Source organism: Thalassophryne amazonica, chromosome 21 (assembly GCF_902500255.1).
Source record: "Thalassophryne amazonica chromosome 21, fThaAma1.1, whole genome shotgun sequence".
NCBI classification, from domain to species: domain Eukaryota; kingdom Metazoa; phylum Chordata; class Actinopteri; order Batrachoidiformes; family Batrachoididae; genus Thalassophryne; species Thalassophryne amazonica.
The window spans coordinates 27,171,317-27,193,896 of NC_047123.1; the positions used below are offsets into that span (position 1 = coordinate 27,171,317).

The 22,580-nt window shown below is 38.3% G+C and overlaps 1 protein-coding gene across 4 annotated transcripts in view; it reads left to right on the forward strand.

Moving 5' to 3' along the window:
- Window positions 1-22,580, forward strand: part of sgk1 (serum/glucocorticoid regulated kinase 1) — a 56,633-nt gene that overhangs the window by 24,696 nt on the left and 9,357 nt on the right. For all 4 annotated transcript variants that reach the window (XM_034161637.1, XM_034161636.1, XM_034161635.1 and 1 more), the window contains 2 exons: window positions 7,116-7,325; window positions 11,974-12,037. In XM_034161637.1, coding sequence (XP_034017528.1) covers window positions 7,116-7,325; window positions 11,974-12,037 — 274 coding nt within the window. The remainder of the gene's footprint in view (window positions 1-7,115; window positions 7,326-11,973; window positions 12,038-22,580) is intronic.

Sequence of the window (22,580 nt, forward strand, 5' to 3'; positions counted from 1 at the left end):
CTTTATTATTAACATTTATTATTTCATTATTAGAGTTTGTTTTGTTTTGTGCTTTGATAAATAGTTGTTAAAACTATTACTATTAATAATGAATGTGCGATTTTTGCAGTATTTAAGTTGTACTGGAGTAAACTAGTAAAAAAAAAAAAAAAAAAAAAAAAAAATCAATAAAAAACATGAGTTCGTAAAATACTTAATTATATGAATTTGAACACTATTGCCTAAACATTGTGACACACAATATGACACGTTTGTGCTAAAAGTGTGGGATGCTATCTGTAGCCTATGCAGCTTAAGCCATCCATATCCATTTCCTATTTGCCTATTTTATGAATCATTTATGTTTTTTCAATAAGTCATTCTTTCTTCTGTTGCGTAGTTTACTTTACTCGTTTAAACAACGACAACCCTATACAATACAGACTCCACGATAAGATGATTACACTACACAATGTATCATTCCATTTCTAATATCTAAGACACCGGCATAGCAGAGAGTTATGTGTGTGTATATATATATATATATATAGATGATATATCTATCTACATATATATCTTTGCTTGAGCTGCTGCCCCCGTGACCCGACTCTGGATAAAGCGGAAGAAAATCAGCCAAGCTTGAACCTTCGTGCACATGCGTGAGTTTTTCCACGCCTGTCGGTGACGTCATTCGCCTGTGAGCACACCTTGTGGGAGGAGTGGTCCAGCCCCCTCGTCAGACTTTCATTGTCTGAGAAGTTGCTGAGAGACTGGCGCTGTGCTTCATCAAAATTTTTTCGAAAACTGTGAGGCACATCCGAGTGGACACCATTCGAGAAATTAAGCTGGTTTTCGGTGAAATTTTAACGGCTGATGAGAGATTTTGGATTGTTTCTATCACTGTAAGGACTTCCCACGGAGCGGGACGTCGCGCAGCGCTCCGAGGCGACGTCGTCATCCTGTTTCAAGCTGAAAACCTCCAAATTTAAGCCTCTGTTGACGCAGGACGTCGTGAGAGAACAGAGAACTTTCAGAAGAGGCCGGAATCAGCAGTTTATCCTGACATTCCACTGTTAAAGGAGATTTTTTTAATGAAAGACGTGTGGACGGATTGGCGCGTCAGCTTGCAGCCGGCGCGGCGTGCCTGCCACAGGAAAAACACATCTGTGTTGATAACCATTTGTAAAATCCAGGCGGCTTTTGGTGGCTTTCAGTTGAGTGAGTATCTGAGAAATTGTTTAACAGCAGGGCATGTTCCAACTTTTCCTTAAGTCTTCCAACAGAGGTGTTTTTCCTGTGGCGGGCACGCCGCGCCGCCTGCGAGCCAACGCGCCAATCCATCCACACGTCTTTCATTAAAAAAAATCTCCTTTAACTGTGGAATGTCCGGATAAACTGCTGATCCCGACCTCTTCTGAAGGTTCTCTGTTCTCTCACGACGTCCTGGGTCAACAGAGGCTTAAATTTGGAGGTTTTCAGCTTGAAACAGGATGATGACGTCGCCTCGGAGCGCTGCGCAACATCCCGCTCCGTGGGAAGTCCTTACAGCGATAGAAACAATCCAAAATCTCTCATCAGCCGTTAAAATTTTCACCGAAAACCAGCTTAATTTGTCGAATGGTGTCCACTCAGATGTGCCTCACAGTTTTGGAAAAAATTTTGATGAAGCACAGCGTCAGTCTCTCAGCAACTTCTCAGACAAAGGAATTCCGACGAGGGGGCTGGACCACTCCTCCCACAAGGCATGCTCACAGGCGAATGACGTTACTGACAGGCATGAAAAAACTCTCGCATGCCCACGAGGGTTCAAGCTTGGCTGATGTAATCACACGTGATTCAAATCCATATGGTTTTAAAAAAATAATAAGGTCGGATACTTTTCTAATAGACCTCGTGTATATATATAGATGATATATCAACATATCTACATATACGAGTATAAATAATGTTTCCTCTCGCTCTGTGTATATATATATATATATATATATATATATATATATATATATATATATATATATATATATATATATATATATATATATATATAAAGAGTTCAGATGCAAAACCCAGTAAGTACTTTTTTTTTTTTTTTAAATGGAGAAAAATGCAGTTGAAAATGGAGATTTAAAGGAAACCATATGCGGAAATGCACAGACTTTCATCAATAAAATGAACAGTTTGTTCAAATTCTTTCATATTTTGCACACTGATGTCCCCTTGACAGCCAAGTACATGTTGGCCTCAACTAAAAATTTATGGTTTTGGAGATACTGGGTTTTGCATCTGAACTATATACCTGAATAATATTTTTCTTGATAAGTATTTTCCTCTAAAGTTGTCACCTCAGCCAAATCACACTCGACTCAGACCACGTGGAGCTTTTGGTTTTGATATGTCTGAGTCAGAAAGGAGACGAGGCTTAATGTCAAAACAAAAGGGAAAGAACCAAATCTTCTAATCAGCCCGTCGGTGAGTAAACAGGCTTTGCATCACACAGTTATTCCCCACTTTCAGAAATCCCTGAAAGAGATGAAGAAAGAGAGAGAAGAAAAAACCATCTGTAACAAACTGAAGTGATAAGATGCAGAGGAAAGTCCAGAGAGAGGGACTGTCTAAGTTCTAAGAACACTTGAAGGAGGGCTGGAACCCAGCGGACGACATGAATATTAATGATTTGTTAAGAAGACTGGGTTCAGCGACCTTGTCTCAGCCCTCCACGGGATTTAAAGATGATAACAGTCGGAGTATGAGGAGAAGATAAAAATAGCCAGAAGCAGCTTTAGAGTCATGAAATCCCAAAACTTTCCTCCTGGTCCCCATTTAACAATAACAGGTCTCTTTCTCAGATTCTTCTTCTCGTTTTACAGGTTGAATCCAAGTGGTAACTGTGAGCTTTAATCTCTCGTGGGATAGAGCTGAATTTCATTTGGAAGCCCGAATCATTTGCCTCTGTAGCCGTCTGAGACATACTTATCCCTTCTCTCTCATTTATTCAGAACAAGGTGTTTTGCAATCTGTGAACACATTTTGGTGGAAAACAGTGACCCCGGTGTTAATGAGTAAATCTTATCTCTGATGCTTTATGTAAGACCCACTCACACGCTCATTCTTTCTATCGTTTCTCGGCATATCTTTGCTTGCGCCACATTATAACGCTGTACTTTGAGAATCCCCCATGATGCTCTTTGGCTACCACTCATCACTTTTTCAGCTTTGTTTACACTGTGTAAAGCAGGGGAGAAAAACAAAATAACTACAAAAAAAAAATTGAGTAATTAGTTCACAACGGAAAAATAAGACCATCAACTGGTTTGACAGTTTATCTTTTAAGGCATTTATCAAGAAAACAATAAAATTATAATGTGTAGCTTCTCAATTTTGCGGATTTTCCATTTTACTTTGAATAAATTCAAGTGATCATATTAGGCAAAATTACTTTTTATGTAACATTGACAGTTAAAATTAGTTGGCTTTCATATTAACTATAGTCAAAGTCTTGGCTTGAAAGTCTTGAAAATTACTTTCTCTACAAAAGTTTTTAATGTGACCTCTGGGCCTACTGATGACAGATAAATTTAAATTACAATTAAACCATTAAAGCACTTTTTTAAAACTGGTTTTAAATGGCTCTGAGCAACTTGTAAAATATCCTACAATTTAACCTGGATAAATAAATGAAAAAATTGCTGTTAACTGTTGTTATACTATTTTAAATGAATGATTGTTGTAATATTGTTAACCTTGTGTCAGTGTTGTTTTTGTGCTAGTGGTAAAACTAAAACTTGTTTGTTTCATGGACTTCCCGAAAGGATTTCTTTGGAACAAGGTTCATCAAAGAGGTTGCACAGTTCAATATAATAAAGTGATAAATATGGGCAGTTCAGTCTCATAAAGTGTAGTTCATGGGCCATAAATATGTAACCCTTGAGGAAGAAACCTTCCCTTGAAAAACAACGTTTGACTTTATTCTTTTTACAGTTAACACTTAGCAACAGATAAACATAGTACACACAGTACTTGTACATGATAATGGTGCATAGATACAATATATCAGTGATATAAAATGATACAAGAGACAAGATGCAGAAAGTGAAACTCAACCAACAAAATTTATAATGATGAATTTTTTTTTTCTTTTTAAATCTTGCATCAAATGTTTTCTCATTGTTTTGGGAACAGCTGCATTTGTTTGTTTTAATTTTCATCTGTGAGCAGGATGACTTGGAAACTTCAACCATTCTCTCCAATTTATTTGCACCCCCCACCCCTCAAAAAACAAAATTCACACAGAAACAACTTAAAATTTTACATAGTGTACTATACTGAACAGTGCTGTCGACCACCTGTTGGTATGCACATATGTAGACGATATGCTACTTTCGAGCTTAGAAACCACTGGATATATAATCATTATATATATATAAACAACACATTATATAAGAAACAATTTGTATAGAACATATTGTCTTACATTTAAGTGTTACCATGGTAACAGCCGAAAACAAAAAAACATAACCCACTACTCACGGCTCACGAACCCCCAAGGCAGGTTTTATGTTCAAATTAAATGACTCTTCACAATATTTCTGCAACAAATCAATGATTTAATGTCTTTATTTTATGTGCAAGAATTACCCTTAACAGAATTCATAAATCACAGCTAAATACCAATATTCCATGTGGTAGCATTGTGACAGAGAAATCCCAAGGGTTTGTCCAAAGCCTGGCATGTGGTATAAAATGCAGTGCGTGAATGAACGTGTCCAACACTTGTCGGTCACCATCATCATAGTTCAAACACAATAAATGCTATCATGCTGTAAGTCTCCAAATTTAAAAGGCATACAAAGAGGATAAACTGATGGTTTTGGTTAATTTAGATAATATATGTATTTTTATATTTATCTAAATATTACATATATAATATATTTATATAATTTAATAAATATTGTAAATTTTTTATCAATAGAAACAGCTAAATTTTGTGCTCATTCATTTGTTTGCCACCTGGACATGGCTGGGCTTGTTGCAGGGAATAATCTTATCATCACATGCATGATGGATATTAGGAGCAGGTGTGGCTGAAGTTATACAGTCTCACAGCTGAGGAGAGCTGATAGAGGCCTCAATATGACTCATTTAAAACAACTGAACTGATCCACACTCGTTGTCCAAAACACCATTTTTATGACGTAACAAAACTGCAGGAAGCTGACACGTAACGATGCAATTTCGTTTCATCAAGAGCGGCGTGTATCTTGACCTTTGCTTTGTCAAGTTCTACACAAACAGTACCTATGCCCAATTTCCTTTACTTTCACGTCATTTGTTAATTTTCTCCAGAGAAAAATGTGCACCATCACAACAACATTGTTAGCACTTTTCCCATTAGCCAAAATCGCTATAGTGAGGAGAAAACCCGCTACATAATGCATCTTTGATAAGACAATTATCCATTACTGTTCATGACACATCATGATCTCATTCACCGCGAGCAGACCGTGGCAACGTCCGCTCATGCTACAAACAAATCTGAATTTATATCACCAAACTGACAACTGATACAATAAATATACATCAATAATTCACTTCATTTGTTTAATCCATCATCGCTTTCCATGAGGATCCTTCCAACACCGAAAAAACCCCCTGCTTTTTTGTGTTTATATACATGTTTCTCATATATTATGTAAACGTTAACAAGAAATAAACAATTCTAAAACTGAAAACACTGTTTTTAGAAACTAATAACACCTCTGAACTTATTTACAAGACATTTTGCCATTTTACAAGACAGGTTAGCATAGTGACTTCACTTCCTGGTGTAGCTACTTGCTAATGGGTTCGCTTCTGCTATATTATGTAAAAGTTAACGAGAAATAAACTGAAAATGCTGTTTTTGTAACCTGATAACACCTCTGGAGTCATTTACAAGACAGTTTCGAAAGATAGCTTGCACTCTAACTTTAGCTAACTTAATTTTGTTAACTTAAATTAACTTAAATTTGTCGCATTAATAACTGCAAATGCATATAGGGTGATCTAAAAAAAATTTCCTTGATTTGCACAACATGAACAAATGATGATTTGAACATGTACAAACTGTACGTAAGACAATCGGATCTTAATAATTAAACAACTGCAACTTATAAATAACACAATGCTCATACGGCCGAGGGTATTTTAGCATTGCGTTATATTAAATCGTTCAATCATTCCCAAATGCTTCACTTCTTGTTTGTAGTGTGCTGAAAATCTTTGCTCCCTTTGTGCAGAGGGTCTTACAGTCCTCCCCCACACCCCCTCTCTCCCCTGTCAATGTGTTTAAAGTGACAACTGATTGCGATGGTTGTTATCACGAGGACAGTGAGCCAGTGTGCCTTAAAAATACAAGGATGGCACAAGAGTGAAAACACTTATTTTCACTGTGGTCCATTTAAAAATCAAATGACAAAATAGAAGTAGAAATAATAACAATAATAATAATAATAATAGTATGTACATGATAACAACAACCTAAAAAATTATAAATACATTAAGAATTAACAATAAAAAATTACATAATTAACAGGAAATAAAAGGGTTGAGTTCTTCTTCTAAAAATTGTTGAGGTCTAAGGTTCTAAAAACATTCTGGACTCACACGTAATTCCAACTCATTATACAAGATTTGCTTAATTTATTACCACCCTTACTACCAAAATATCAGCGACCTATTTTATAAACACTACCCAATCTAGAGGCCGTGGATCCCCACAGGCAACATGCTAGTTTAAAGAGATAAAAAACCATTAAAAAAGAACAAAAAAAAGTTATTTTATGAGGGGAAAAATATTTTGTTTTTGACCCAGATGAACATCAAGATATTAATAATCACTTGTGACCATCAGTGATGCTTTGCTTTAATTAAACAGTCAGATTCCCCTACGTAAGAGTTCTTTTGATGAAGTCTCATATTGTTATGCAGATGACATACAGCTGTATATCTCCTTTATTCCACAAAATCTTACTGTTACTGTTGCAAAATAAGGCATTACTGAACATGTTTGTCTTAAACTCAAATGCTACATCAAAGATTTGGTCAGCGTTTAGAACTCAGCATAATTTGGACTCTAATCTTGAGTTTGTCATTGGCAGATCAGGAAGTGGAAGATGCTGACTCGGTATCACGGCGACGGCAAGCAAAAGGAAGCCGAGTCAGACATCCAGCTGGGGGATTGTCAGTGTTGGGGAGTCCATCCCACGCCCCTTTTGGCCATTCCTGTCATGCTGGAATGCTCCATCTGTAGTGGACCCTACATCAGCTACGCACTGGAGGACACCTGGCAGCCACGACAACGCACACAGGTAACACACGGCGTGTCCGCCCATTCAATTCATTCAAACCACCCAAGGTTTTCCTCCGGTCTTTTGAGAAAACAAACTGCTCATGAAATTTTAATGAACAGAAAGCCCAGATTTAGCATCGCTATGACTACAAGTCCATCAGATGCGGAGACTGAATCAATCAACAGACCTAGTGAGAGCGACAGAGAGTGAGGAAGAGGTGAAAATTGTGACTTTGGCGTTATCCAAATTCCACAACATGAGCAATCCTCCAGCCCAGTCTTTATTCAATTGTCATTATTCAAAGTCTATCCAACCATTGGCCCATGCGTTTTATCATCAACAGCCTTTTATATCCAAAAGTTTAGAAAAAGTGGCGACCATCAGCTTATAACAAGGTTTTATCTGAAAACAATAATCTTGACAAATTTCAATCTGGGTTCCGTCACTTGTACTCTACTGAAACAGCTCTTCTTAGTTTTTCAAATGATATTTTAATGCACAGAGATCAAATCAAATCAATTTTATTTATATAGCGCCAAATCACAACAAACAGTTGCCCCAAGGCGCTTTATATTGTAAGGCAAAGCCATACAATAATTACGGAAAAACCCCAACGGTCAAAACGACCCCCTGTGAGCAAGCACTTGGCAACAGTGGGAAGAAAAAACTCCCTTTTAACAGGAAGAAACCTCCAGCAGAACCAGGCTCAGGGAGGGGCAGTCTTCTGCTGGGACTGGTTGGGGCTGAGGGAGAGAACCAGGAAAAAGACATGCTGTGGAGGGGAGCAGAGATCAATCACTAATGATTAAATGCAGAGTGGTGCATACAGAGCAAAAAGAGAAAGAAACACTCAGTGCATCATGGGAACCCCCCAGCAGTCTAAGTCTATAACAGCATAACTAAGGGATGGTTCAGGGTCACCTGATCCAGCCCTGACTATAAGCTTTAGCAAAAAGGAAAGTTTTAAGCCTAATCTTAAAAGTAGAGAGGGTGTCTGTCTCCCTGATCTGAATTGGGAGCTGGTTCCAGAGGAGAGGAGCCTGAAAGCTGAAGGCTCTGCCTCCCATTCTACTCTTACAAACCCTAGGAACTACAAGTAAGCCTGCAGTCTGAGAGCAAAGCGCTCTATTGGGGTGATATGGTACTATGAGGTCCCTAAGATAAGATGGGACCTGATTAGCTGGGTATCATCTGCATAACAATGAAAATTTAAGCAATGCCGTCTAATAATACTGCCTAAGGGAAACATGTATAAAGTGAATAAAATTGGTCCTAGCACAGAACCTTGTGGAACTCCATAATTAACCTTAGTCTGTGAAGAAGATTCCCCATTTACATGAACAAATTGTAATCTATTAGATAAATATGATTCAAACCACTGCAGCGCAGTGCCTTTAATACCTATGGCATGCTCTAATCTCTGTAATAAAATTTTATGGTCAACAGTATCAAAAGCAGCACTGAGGTCTAACAGAACAAGCACAGAGATGAGTCCACTGTCTGAGGCCATAAGAAGATCATTTGTAACCTTCACTAATGCTGTTTCTGTACTATGATGAATTCTAAAACCTGACTGAAACTCTTCAAATAGACCATTCCTCTGCAGATGATCAGTTAGCTGTTTTACAACTACCCTTTCAAGAATTTTTGAGAGAAAAGGAATGTTGATGAGATGCAAATGCAGAGATGCAGGTGATTATTCAATACTTGTACTTTTGGATCTGGCTGCAGCTTTTAACACAGTTGATAATGGTGTTTTAATTGACAGTCTAAGGACATGGGTGGGCATCTCTGGGTCAGCCCTGGATTGGTTTTTATTCTCTCTCTCTAATAGGAGTTTCTCAGTTGCTGCTGCTAAATATGTGTCCTCTTCTGCCATTCTGTCCTGTGGTGTACCCCAAGGTTCTGTTCTGGGACCTATTTTCTTTGCACTGTATTTGCTTCCACTTGGACACATCTTGAGTTCTTTTGATGAAGTCTCATATCATTGTTATGCAGATGACATACAGCTTTATATCTTCTTTACTCCAAAAAATCTTAATAAGGTATGTGTCCTTCAAAACTGTGTTAATGTCATAAAAACTGGATGGCTGCTAACTATCTGTCATTTAATACAGCAAAAACTGAACTTCCTGTTTGTGCCCCTGAGGAGTTTGTTCCCTTCTGTTCACTCAGCAGTCAAAAATCTGGATGTTACATTTGACCAGGATCTCAATTTTGGCACACTTTACCAGTGTTATCTTATTTTTTACTGTAAAACACTGTGATTTTATCTTGAACTTTACTTACAACGTACTTGCTTACTTTTCAGTTCGGATAACTGACAGCAGCTCCACCAAAATGTAATATGTGACAAGATGATGGAGTTTCAGGGGGAATGTTCTGAAATGCAAAATGCTGTCGGTCTTATCACAGCTGCCAGTTACATTCAGGGAAAGTGGGACAGCCTGTGAAACCTGAACCAATCAGACGCATGTTGGCATCTGTGGTATTCAGCCTGCTAAATACAGTGAAGTCCATAAATATTTGGGCAGTGGTGTACACTTTGCATAGACTTTTTTTTACATAATCTCACTGGTTTGAAACTAGGTTTGATTTATAACCTTTTGGAGGCTGTAGGTTAATTATGATCTCAGTTACTTTATGGAATGGAACTTCCCCCACCAGTATTACAAGGGGTCATAATGGGGGGGAAAAGTATTTTTAAAGTCCAAGCATTTTTACAGCTGTGTATGCACAACCATACCTGCTAAAACCAAAATTTTAACCTCAAATGACTTCTTTGAGACTTCTGTCACAACTTCAGCCCTGTTTCCACATTTTGATCTCAAGCCCACCATGACTAGCAAATCGTGCTGGGTCCCGTTGATAGTCTTGGCCATGGCTTGGTGCGTCTTGGACACTCTTGGCAAATACTGATGGTGCAGTTACAGTACAGTTCTAAGCTGTTTAAAACTGCACTGCAGCCTTGTTGACATCTTGAAAGGCAATCCTGGGCATTCTTAGATATTCATGCCCAGTCCTGCAATATGACTATACAGGAATGTAACACCAAAGAATGCTGATAGTGAGGTCTTGTGCAATCTTGCTGGAGTCTTGATGGGGTCTTCCATAATCTTATTAGAGTCTTGATGTAGTCTTGGTGAGGACTTATGTAAACGTATTAGACTGTGGATAGAGTCTTGATGTGGTCTTCTGTAATTTTGCAAGAGTGTTGATCAAGTCTTGATGGGGTATTTTGCAATCTTTTTGCAGTCTTGATGGAGTCTTGGCAGGATCTTATGTAATCTTACTAGAGTCTTGATGTAGTCTTGGCAGGGTCTTATGTGATGTTAGTGATGACAGCGTCTTGATGAGGTCTGTAATTTTACTGGAGTCTTGATGGAGTCTTGGCGGGGTCTTATGTAATCTTATTGGTGTCTTGATGGAGTCTTGGCAGGGTCTTATGTAATCTTACTAGAGTCTTGATGTACTCTTGTTGGGGTCTTATGTAATCTTACTAGAGTTTTGATGCAGTCTTTGCAGAGTCTTATGTAATCTTACTGGAGTCTTGGCAGGGTCTTATGTAATCTTACTGGAGTCTTGATGGAGTCTTGGCAGGGTCTTATGTAATCTTAGTAGAGTTTTGATGTAGTCTTGGCAGGGTCTTTTGTGATCTTACTGATGACATCTTGCATCTCTAGCATCTTGTATCTCTAGCATCTTGATGAAAGATGAGTGATTGGGATTAAATTTCTGGATCAAAGATTACTAATCAGAATCACAAGTCAACAATCAGAATAAAAACAGAAGATCAAGGATCAGGATGAAATTTCTGGATCAAAGATTACTGATCAGGATCACATGTCTACAATCACAATGTAAAATTAAAGATCAGAAAGAAAGATGAGTGATTAGGATGAAATTTCTGAATAAAAGATGGCTCATTTTGATCAAAGATCAGGATTAAAGTTCAGCTATCAAGATCTAACATCTGTATCAAAGATGGCTGACCAAAATCCAAGGCCAATATTCAGGAACACAAACCAGGATCAAAGAACAGCAAGAAAGGCAAGTGATCAGGATGTAAACTAAGAACCTGAGATGAAAGATCAGGATCAGAGCTTGGTGATTAGAATCAAAGGTCAGCAATCACAATTAAATGTTCAGATCAAAGACCAGCAATCAAAGATAAGTGATCGTGAACAAAGATCAAGAACAATCATCATAAATCTGCAACAAAAGTGAATGAATAGGATCAAATGTCAACAATCAGGATCAAAGAATGTTACCAACGTGATCAAAGAAATAACCCTATCACAGTGAAAATGATCAATTCAGTGTTGAGTGTTGGACCTTGATGAAGTTCTGTCCTCTCATTGTGTCCTTCTAATCGAATTGTTTATTTGTTGACCTGATAGAAATACACATTAAAAACTACAAAATAGACACTTTTATGCAAATATTAAGAATCCTGTAAGTGCACCACATATCTATCAAAATGGGTTATCAAAATGAATTTAGTCCTGATCTTGCAGATTAGAGCCGATTTTTAAATGCAAATTAAAGGTTGATCATTTTGTCCTATTTGGCAGAAGTGTGCATTCTGAAGAATACTGCTGTGGTTTAGATTTGGCTACATATCGCATAAGTTGACTGTGTGTTTCTCTGTGTGATTACCCTCCAGGCAATGGACCTGTATTATCAGAGTGAATCAGAGCCAGATAACTACTGTTGCACTGCCAGCAGCAGTAAGTCACCACCGACTCGTTCCATTTGCGTTCTTGTGTGTTTTTTTTTGCTTCTTGTGTTACATTCAGAGCACAAACCATCTGTTATTTTTCTCCGTCTTACTCCATATTCGCTCTCAGTCAGTCCCAGGCCGTTACACTTTAATATCTGCATACAGACTATCAATCCAAGAGGAGTGTCTGTCATTCACTGGGGGGTTTTTCATAAAACCTCCAGCACATGTTAAAATTTGGTGAAAATAATGGAAGCAGCAAGAAGAACTGATCACATATTATGAAGGAACAAACAGAAATTCAGATATGCAATCAGAATTCATGCATTTTTACTTGGTGTCTTTGTTTTAACCTAATGGCCACAAAGATCGGGCAACAGTGTGCAGAAATGGAGCAATCCAAGAATACATGTACGTACGTGTGAAAGCAAAAATATTGTTGAGGATGGCTTCTGGTGGTTTGACGGCTTGGTGTCAGAATTGTTGAAAACCTAGCGAAGTTATTTTTGCTATATTTTGTTGAAAGTTGATAGCTGTCTCAAAGAAACGCCAACAAATTTTGGGGCAAGAATGGATAAGGCGTAGAACGTGAAAGTGTTTTTTTTTTTTATTTGTGATGAAAAGACTGACCCTACCCTTGACACTACCTTTCTATATTCTGTTTTCTCTACCATACCTTCTACTCTTTACCTAGTCTACTTGACCACTTCCACCCTACATACTAACTTTACCCATTCTGCCCTACCCAACACCTTGTACTCATTCAACCCTACATTCTACCCTTTACTCTGCCCTCTACCCATTTTACCTTCAAACCTTTTCCCATTTCCACCCTACACTCTATCCTCCTTCCCCTATCCTATGCCCTTTTACTTCTTCTACCAAGCCTACCCATTCTACTGCCCTTCGTCATCGCTACCCACTCTTACCCTGTACACCATACCTACCCTCTACCCAGTGGTGGTCACAGTTCACCTAATTCGCTAACCAATAATTATCAAAGCTAATGTTTTTGCTAGCGGATTACCATTTCAGATAACTTTTAAAACCATCAGCGGACCAATTATCTTCTGATAAATTTAGTTCCAATAACTTTCAGTCCACGGTCAAAAACGTACGTAAACCCTAAAATCAAACATTTTTTGTCCGTCTGTTGTGTGTTTGTGGCTGTTGCTTGCTGATGATGTCATCATTAAGCGCAAAACGTGATTGGCCGGTTGACACAGGGAGCATTGTGGGTAGTGTAGTTCAGGTTCACTTTGGACGTTACAGTGAGTATTACCGTCCGCTCGACGAAGAAACAAAACAGACTAATTTTAACATTATTTTATTTTATTTCTTTGTGGCTGATGGCATAATTTAATTGCCAAGACTCGGTGGGAGAGAGGCGAACTCATGGCGCAGCTGTGTGTACAGAGGGTCTTTTCTTAGACACCGTTTTGGATCATCAGGACGCCTTATGTGGATTATTTCTTCAAAATTTAATGAACCCAGTGAAACTAACAGGTAAGAATTTATATTTACTACGTGTCTTTTACTCTACCAATCAATGCATTAATGGACGTAGTTCGATTGTTTAAGCCGCAGGGTTCAAAGCGTGTGAAAGAAGCAGCAGCTTTTAGTTCGTAAATGACGGTGTATCTAATACCGAGATAAACTGTGACTTCTAATACTGTGTTTTACTGCTTCTGAAAGATGACAGTGTTTGAAGTTTTATTTTTTATTCATTCATTTTTCATGTGTTCTTTTTGTGATCCTTGAATTTACCCAGCAGCCCCTGGAGCGCTTAAAGTGAAATGGAAGCCGACAATGTAATCTGATGTGGCCGCATCAGTTTATTGGTTTAGCATCATAAAAGATAACTTTTCAGTTATTGGATTAATGGTTATCGAAGCTAAATTTTGGTCAACTGTGGTCACCACTGCCTCTACCTAATCTATCCTTCTACCATTTTTGCTTTCCTGTACCCAATACTTGGTAGTTTGGTGAAGAAAACAAATAATAGGGTGCATCTAGGACTTAAAGTTTAGAGAGCGCGTTGAGATAGTGCTAACCTTCTAAGAGGCCCAACAATCTTCTATCTTTCCTTTGGTGAACTGAAGTGTAAGTGGAGGCATTGTTCTGCCACAGTACAAGTAACATGAAAATCAATACATTCACAAATTAACTAGAAGCACTCAGAGTGCAAACCTCCGCCAAGGCCATGGGGTCACTGACGCCATAACATCTACACGCCGTGGAATCATTGAACCTAAAAAAGTCTAACAATGATGTTTGCTCAGTAGTAAAAAAAGTTTCATCTGCTGTGACTGGATAGCATGTATCCTTAGCGCTTGGCATCACAGTTTATTGCAACTTGCACCTTTCCCAGACGTTACTGTCATCTGAGCACTGATATTGATATTGCATGTGCTTATAGACAAAAACAAATAAGAGACAAAATTCAATTTATTATTCAACTAAACTGCAAATATATGAATTTTTTTAACATTTATGAAACACTTCTCTAAACAAGGCCATAGGGTCACCCTAAAGAGATTCCCTCCTTGGCACAGTGATCTATTTCTTTTTGTCTCTTTCTATAAAATTGTATATAATAATCATTAGATTATTAATATATAAACAAAAATAAATGTAATAAATATTACAATTTGAAAACAAATGCACCCAAACGTGATGACAGCTGCAACTGCTTAATGCTAACTTTTAACACTGAAAATGCCATAGACATGCTAATGCATTAGCATCAGGATCCGGATCATCATTTCCAACCACTCCACAAAATTTCATCAAAATCCGTTAAAAACTTTTTGAGATATCCTGCTGACAAACAGACAGACAAACAAACAAACAAACGCGACGGAAAACATAACCTCCTTGGCGGAGGTAACAAATGCACCCAAACGTGATGACAGCTGCAACTGCTTAATGCTAACTTTTAACATTGAAAATGCCACAGACATGCTAACACGTTAGCATCGGGATCCGGATCCGGATCGGGATCCGGATCACCACTACAATTTCATCAAAATACGTTCAAAACTTTTTGAGTTATCCTGCTGACAGACAGACAAACAAACGCACGCAACCAAAAACATAACCTCCTTGGCAGAGGTAAAAATGATCCTGGATCAAGAATCTGGCTCAAAATCTAATAAACTCTTCTGTTACCCGAGGCGTATGTCCCCATAAAACTTCAGTAAAATCCACTCAGTCTTTTGTTGTATCTTGCTGACAAACAAACCAAACATATTGTGTACACGCCCACTTCTTTGCAAGGTTGAAGTCAGTCATTTGCCAAAAAAAAAACCCAATGGGTGACCAATCAATTTCCAGAGGTGGCACCACTTTGCCCACAATTTAGAACAGTCTTTGAATCAACCTGTGAACACATGCATTCACCATCACTTCACCTCATGACTCCATGTGGCCTCCCCTCTAATCTGACCAGCCAAACTCTCAGAACAATAATAGTTGTTCGTAAAACCAAGATTACTATTTCTTCATTTGCGGAAACCAACTTGGAGAGCAAAACAGTACTTACAGGCAGTCCAGAGTACTGATGATCACGCGTGTGACAGTGAACTTTCACCGTGTGTTTACGACTCATTTTATCAATTTGACTGTATGACCGCGCCGCAATTTACATTTTCCATCACTCCGCTGATTTGTGCCAAAAGTCATATTCCAGTCCAAAGGGCACTGTGAGGTCGAATTCTGGTGCAGAATCTATCCAATCCTTTTTTTCACTTTGCTAAACGTGTGTCATGTTGCCTGAACATCTCACATTCTCACTGACAGCAAGCACACGTTCACCCGATCTTCCATTTTACCATCAGAACTTTTGTTTGTGTTTTCAATTTTTTTTTTTTAAATCATGACTGCAGGTGGAAAGATTCTGATCTGTTTTCCTTTCTGCAGGGCCTTAGCATGATATAGAGTTGTGGGTTTCACAGTCACAAGACATATTGGTTAACTAGGCTGTTACAGGGGTGTAGCCAGAATTTTTTCTTAAGGGTGGGGTCGGGGTGGGGGTTGGCAATGTCCACATTAAGTGTTTTCAAACAAAATACATTTTTGAAGCAACTGACCCATAGGTTTAAAAAATAAAATTCTGATCAATTAAATTCATATGGTGCACCAAGTATTTGAAACAGCTATTTCCTTAGAAGTTTAGAGCATTTTGCAAAAGTAATGGTTTTGTGAGGCAATTGGTTAACTCACTGTTACAAGCACCTCCAAACAGTGGACCAATTTGTCAAGTAATTTGTTCCAATAGTTTTAAGTATTTCAAAGCAATTAATCATCTTCTGAAACACTGGACTCATTCAGTGTTTTGAGCATTTTGTAACAGTCAATAATTCTCTGATGCAACTGATTTGTATAGTTTCAAACATTTTGAAACAGTGAATAAATTTCTAAAGGAATGAAACCAGTGTTCTGAGCATTTTGAAAGAGTGAACAATTCTGAAGCAATTGGTTTGTATAGTTTCAAGCATTTTGAAACAGTGAATCATTTTCTAAAGCAATGAAATCAGTGTTCTATGGATTTTAAAAGAGTCAATACTTGTCTGAAGCAATTGGTTTGTATAGTTTCAAGCATCCCGTGACCCAATTCTGGATAAGCGGATGACGATGAGTGAGTGAGTTTCAAGCATTTTGAAACAGTGAATCATTTTCTAAAGCAATTAAATCAGTGTTCTATGGATTTCAAAAGAGTCAATACTTGTCTGAAGCAATTGGTTTGTATAGTTTCAAGCATCCCGTGACCCAATTCTGGATTAGTGGTTGAAGATGAGTGCGTTTCAAGCATTTTGAAACAGTGAATTATTTTCTAAAGCAATGAAATCAGTGTTCTATGGATTTCAAAAGAGTCAATACTTGTCTGAGGCAATTGGTTTGTATAGTTTCAAGCATCCCGTGACCCAATTCTGGATAAGCGGATGAAGATGAGTGAGTTTCAAGAATTTTGAAACAGTGAATCATTTTCTAAAGCAATTAAATCAGTGTTTTATGGATTTCAAAAGAGTGAATACTTGTCGGAAGCAATTGGTTTGTATAGTTTCAAGCATCCCGTGACCCAATTCTGGATAAGTGGTTGAAGATGAAGGAGTGAGTTTCAAGCATTCTGAAACAGTGAATCACTTTCTAAAGCAATTAAATCAGCGTTCTGAGCATTCTGAAAGAGTGAATAATTTTCTGAAGCAATTGTTTTGTATCATTTCAAGCATCCTGCGACCCGATTCTGGATAAGCAGTTGAAGATGAGTGAGTGAGTTTCAAGCATTATGAAACAGTGAATCACTTTCTAAAGTAATGAAATCGGCGGTCTGAGCATTCTGAAAGAGTGAATAATTTTCTGAAGCAATTGCTTGTACAGTTTCGAGCATTTCAAAACAGTGAATCATCTGAAGCAATTGTTTCATTTGTTGTTTCAATTTCAATTTTTTTTTCAATTTATTTATTTATTCTTTTACATGAGAATGTACAGTACAGACACAATACATTCACAGTAGGATGAAGACCACGTCTTATTTAATCCCTACCCCATCCATTGTTTCATGGATTCAGTAATTTATTATTTGAAGCAATTAATTTGCTTGCTGCCGAGTGTCGCTGTGAATGGCTGCCTCGGTTACCTCTTTGGCAGGTCATGCTTTCAAATAGATGTTGCTATGTTATTATCCTCATTCTGTCCTGTTTTGGGTTTCAAACAGTGTGTGCTGCTGCTGCTGCAGTTCTGCAGTTATACCTGGTGTCTCGGACCAATAAGAAAGACCAGTGGGCTGTTTACTCAAAGCCACATTCAAGCCTCTCAGTTCACAACCATTTAATTGCTGATTTGTTGTGTTTTGTTTCCTTGGCAGCCAAGTTTACAAAATGTGTGAATTATAATCTTGCGTCCACGCGTTTGCTGATCTGATGTTCCCTTTTTTCACCCATGACGCACAGAACGCCATCATTTAAGTGTCAGAAACTACTGTTTACTCCTTTTGCCCACCATTTATGACGCAACACTCACCTGTGCCGACCTGCCCGTCACATCCAAGCACAACACACCTACAGTATCCAGACACAGCCTGTGTGTGTGTCCATCATACCCAAAGGACTCACATGAGCAGTTTTTGAAACATACGGACATTTACAGGCACTGTGTTAGTAAAGCCTGTCAATCTGCTGTCAGGAATTAGCAATTAGCTCAGTGTTACTCTGACTTTAATGTAAAAGGCGCACTGGAGGTCATAAAAAAAGCTGCAGATGGTGTTGTACATTAGTCAAAAGAGATTTTTGTTTGTCTGTCTTCACTGCCAGCAGGAGATGAATGGACTTCAATGAAATTTGGTGTTGTATTCAGGCTTAAAAGCGCTGATCACACTTTGGTGCTCATGCACATCCAAAGGATAGATCGTTCTTTTGATCTTTGCTCCTGATTTCCATTATATCGACTCCGCCTTTGATAGTTGATCTTGGACCTCTAAATATTATTCCTCTGCTCCTTTCATCAAGATCGGTGAATATGTCAGCAATCAAAATAAAAGGTCAGGATTTTACCTTTGATACAGATTACAGCATCAAAGGAAAGACAGTCATATAGACAAACATATTGAAAACATAAACTCCATCAGTAAGTCAAAGACAGATAAGCATAATGAAAACATAAACCCCATCAATGAGTCAAAGAACTCAGCAATCAAAGCTTTGTGATCAGAAAGAGCAGGATCAAAAATCATGTTTCAAGATGAGTGATCAGGAAGGGCAGGATCAAAGAGCATGATCAAAGATGAGTGATCATATCAAATGTCATCAGTCAGGATCAAAGTTTTGTGAAACAGTTAAAGGTTCGGATATCAGGATCAAAGGCCAGTGATTAGAATCAAAGATCAGCCTCAGTGATGAATAATCATGATAAAATATTGCCAATGCGGACCAAAGTTTCAGGATAAGAATGAAAACTCATATCAGGATTAAAGGTCAGTGGTTAGGATCAAAGATCAGCATCAAGGATGAGTGATGAGGAGTGAAAGTCACCAATCAGGGTCAAAGTTTGATTATCAGAGTTCTGTGTTCTGCTTCAAAGATCAGTGATTAGGATCAATGTTCAGGGATCTGGATCAATGTTGAGTAATCGGGACCAAGGGTATCAGTTCCAAGATCAAGGATCAGTGCTCGGGATCAAAGATTAGAATCAAGGATGACTGATCAGGATTGAAGGTTGTGAATCAGGAACAAACCTCAGTGATAAGAATCAAAGGTCAGTTATCAGGATTTAAGTTCTGTGTTCGGGATCAAACATCAGTGATCCATATCAAAGTAAGTCAGTAATTATTATTATCTAAGATTAACATCAAAGATCAGTAATCATAATAAAAGAAAATGTTTTTTTCCCCCTTTTTTCAGCTCGAATTAAACAAGAAAACCAAAATGATGCAGAGTTTGGGTGTCAGCAAAATTAGGACAAAATGAACAAAACAAGTACAGCTTCAAAATTTACTTTAACATTTTAAAGTTTGAATTCAAATTTTAATTTTGAAATTCAAAAACAGAAAAATTAATTACTTGCTGCTGGCAGATTGGACAATTTGTAATTTTGTCATAACGTGTGGATAAGACAAGAGACTCAGGGCACACTGTGGGTATAGGCTACTTTTTTGCTGCCGTAGCTGGCAGCACTTGAAAACCTGCACATGAAGCAGAGCCATCCTGGATGAATAGCCGAGAGCTTTACGTAACGTGTCATTTGGTTCATTACCACTGAGGCTCATTCATATCCGCCACAGACCTCGGACACACCGGAGCTGCAACCGCCCTCATCACAAAAACCCGGCATGTGGAGCACCGGCAGCATGAAACACACAGCGGACATAACAGATGGATGTCATCTGCCACAGACAAGTTGAATGTGAGCGGCTCTGTGCATCGTATGACTGTAATCTTCTTCTCCACATCAACAACCGGCACAAATGTCTTCTCCTTTAATGGAGTAACGGCATCTGCACTAGTGACAGTGCAACCAGTGCGTTACATAACATACTAGTGTGCGTTTGTAGCATTAAAAAACAAAAACCCTTTATCTGCCTCACTGTGGCAAATGCTTATTTTAGTAAATGCAGGGTCACGTCCCCTCCTCATAGGTCAGGCCCATAACATAACCAGCTCTTCCTCTGACCAAAATGTATCCCTCCACAAAATTTCACGGAAATCTGTCTGCAACTTTTTGAGTTACAGTAGTGTTCAGAATAATAGTAGTGCTATGTGACTAAAAAGATTAATCCAGGTTTTGAGTATATTTCTTATTGTTACATGGGAAACAAGGTACCAGTAGATTCAGTAGATTCTCACAAATCCAACAAGACCAAGCATTCATGATATGCACACTCTTAAGGCTATGAAATTGGGCTATTATTAAAAAAAGTAGAAAAGGGGGTGTTCACAATAATAGTAGCATCTGCTGTTGACGCTACAAACTCAAAACTATTATGTTCAAACTGCTTTTTTAGCAATCCTGTGAATCACTAAACTAGTATTTAGTTGTATAACCACAGTTTTTCATTATTTCTTCACATCTGCGAGGCATTAATTTTGTTGGTTTGGAACCAAGATTTTGCTGGTTTACTAGTGTGCTTGGGGTCATTGTCTTGTTGAAACACCCATTTCAAGGGCATGTCCTCTTCAGCATAAGGCAACATGACCTCTTCAAGTATTTTGACATATCCAAACTGATCCATGATACCTGGTATGCGATATATAGGCCCAACACCATAGTAGGAGAAACATGCCCATATCATGATGCTTGCACCACCATGCTTCACTGTCTTCACTGTGAACTGTGGCTTGAATTCAGAGTTTGGGGGTCGTCTCACAAACTGTCTGCAGCCCTTGGACCCAAATAGAATAATTTTATTCTCATCAGTCCACAAAATATTCCTCCATTTCTCTTTAGGCCAGTTGATGTGTTCTTTGGCAAATTGTAACCTCTTCTGCACATGTCTTTTATTTAATAGAGGGACTTTGCGGGGGATTCTTGCAAATAAATTAGCTTCACACAGGCGTCTTCTAACTGTCACAGCACTTACAGGTAACTCCAGACTGTCTTTGATCATCCTGGAGCTGATCAATGGGTGAGCCTTTGCCATTCTGGTTATTCTTCTATCCATTTTGATGGTTGTTTTCCGTTTTCTTCCACGCGTCTCTGGTTTTTTAGTCCATTTTAAAGCATTGGAGATCATTGTAGATGAACAGCCTATAATTTTTTTGCACCTGCGTATAAGTTTTCCCCTCTCCAATCAACTTTTTAATCAAACTACGCTGTTCTTCTGAACAATGTCTTGAACGTCCCATTTTCCTCAGGCTTTCAAAGAGAAAAGCATGTTCAACAGGTGCTGGCTTCATCCTTAAATAGGGGACACCTGATTCACACCTGTTTGTTCCACAAAACTGATGAACTCACTGACTGAATGCCACACTACTATTATTGTGAACACCCCCTTTTCTACTTTTTTTTTACTAATAGCCCAATTTCATAGCCTTAAGAGTGTGCATATCACGAATGCTTGGTCTTGTTGGATTTGTGAGAATCTACTGGTACCCTGTTTCCCATGTAACAATAAGAAATATACTCAAAACCTGGATTAATCTTTTTAGTCACATAGCACTACTATTATTCTGAACACTACTGTATCCTGGACAGATAATAATGTCACAGTTATTTTCCAGATGAAAAGTGAAATGACGGGACACAAGGAAATCAAAGGTTTTAATAATATGGTTGCAACATCACGGCAGATTCCGCCTTTGAAGAACTCCGGGTTACATTTTAATTCCATGCCCGGAACGGTCCTCAGCGCAGGCAGGTCGGAAGGTGTTTAGGTCACAGTTTGTACAAGGTAGTAATTTATTACGCCACGTGAGTGTCCTTCACAGTTTCTCATGAGGTTAAAATTTCACAATAAAAGACAAATGCAAATTTAAACAGCTATGACGGAGGAGGTGGTGAGAGGGAACAATGTGTCAGCAAGCGGTGGTGAAGTGACGGGTTGCATCACAAGTCCTCTTGCATTACGTGTGTTAAGAAATAGTTCTGTCAAGTCACTAGTCAAACATAATTTAGATTAAAAGTCACAGTGGGATCATTTAGATAGGGCTGATTATGATAATTAATCATCTCTGCAGGGGTGGTAGAAAAATGTAGAGGTACAAAACAAATGTACCAAATGTGGCCACATGTACTTTTTTGACTGACCGTTAATGTTAATATAGTACTTTTGTGCATTTTACCTTTTATATTTAAATATTGCTGGGGGTTCATGTTAAACATTCTATGCTTGTGCTTTTCATAAAACAGCCTGAAATGACTCGTTTTAGACTTCCGCGATATATGTCACGGAAGTCCATATATGGATTGCTGCTCGCTCTGTTTAAATTAAGCTATCCCAGGTAATTCCCCCCAAAGTCACACATTGGGATAATGCATATCCATAATGGGGTCATGTATACCCATTATCCATTAATGTGTACACATTACCCATATCCCAAAATATCTTGGATAACGTA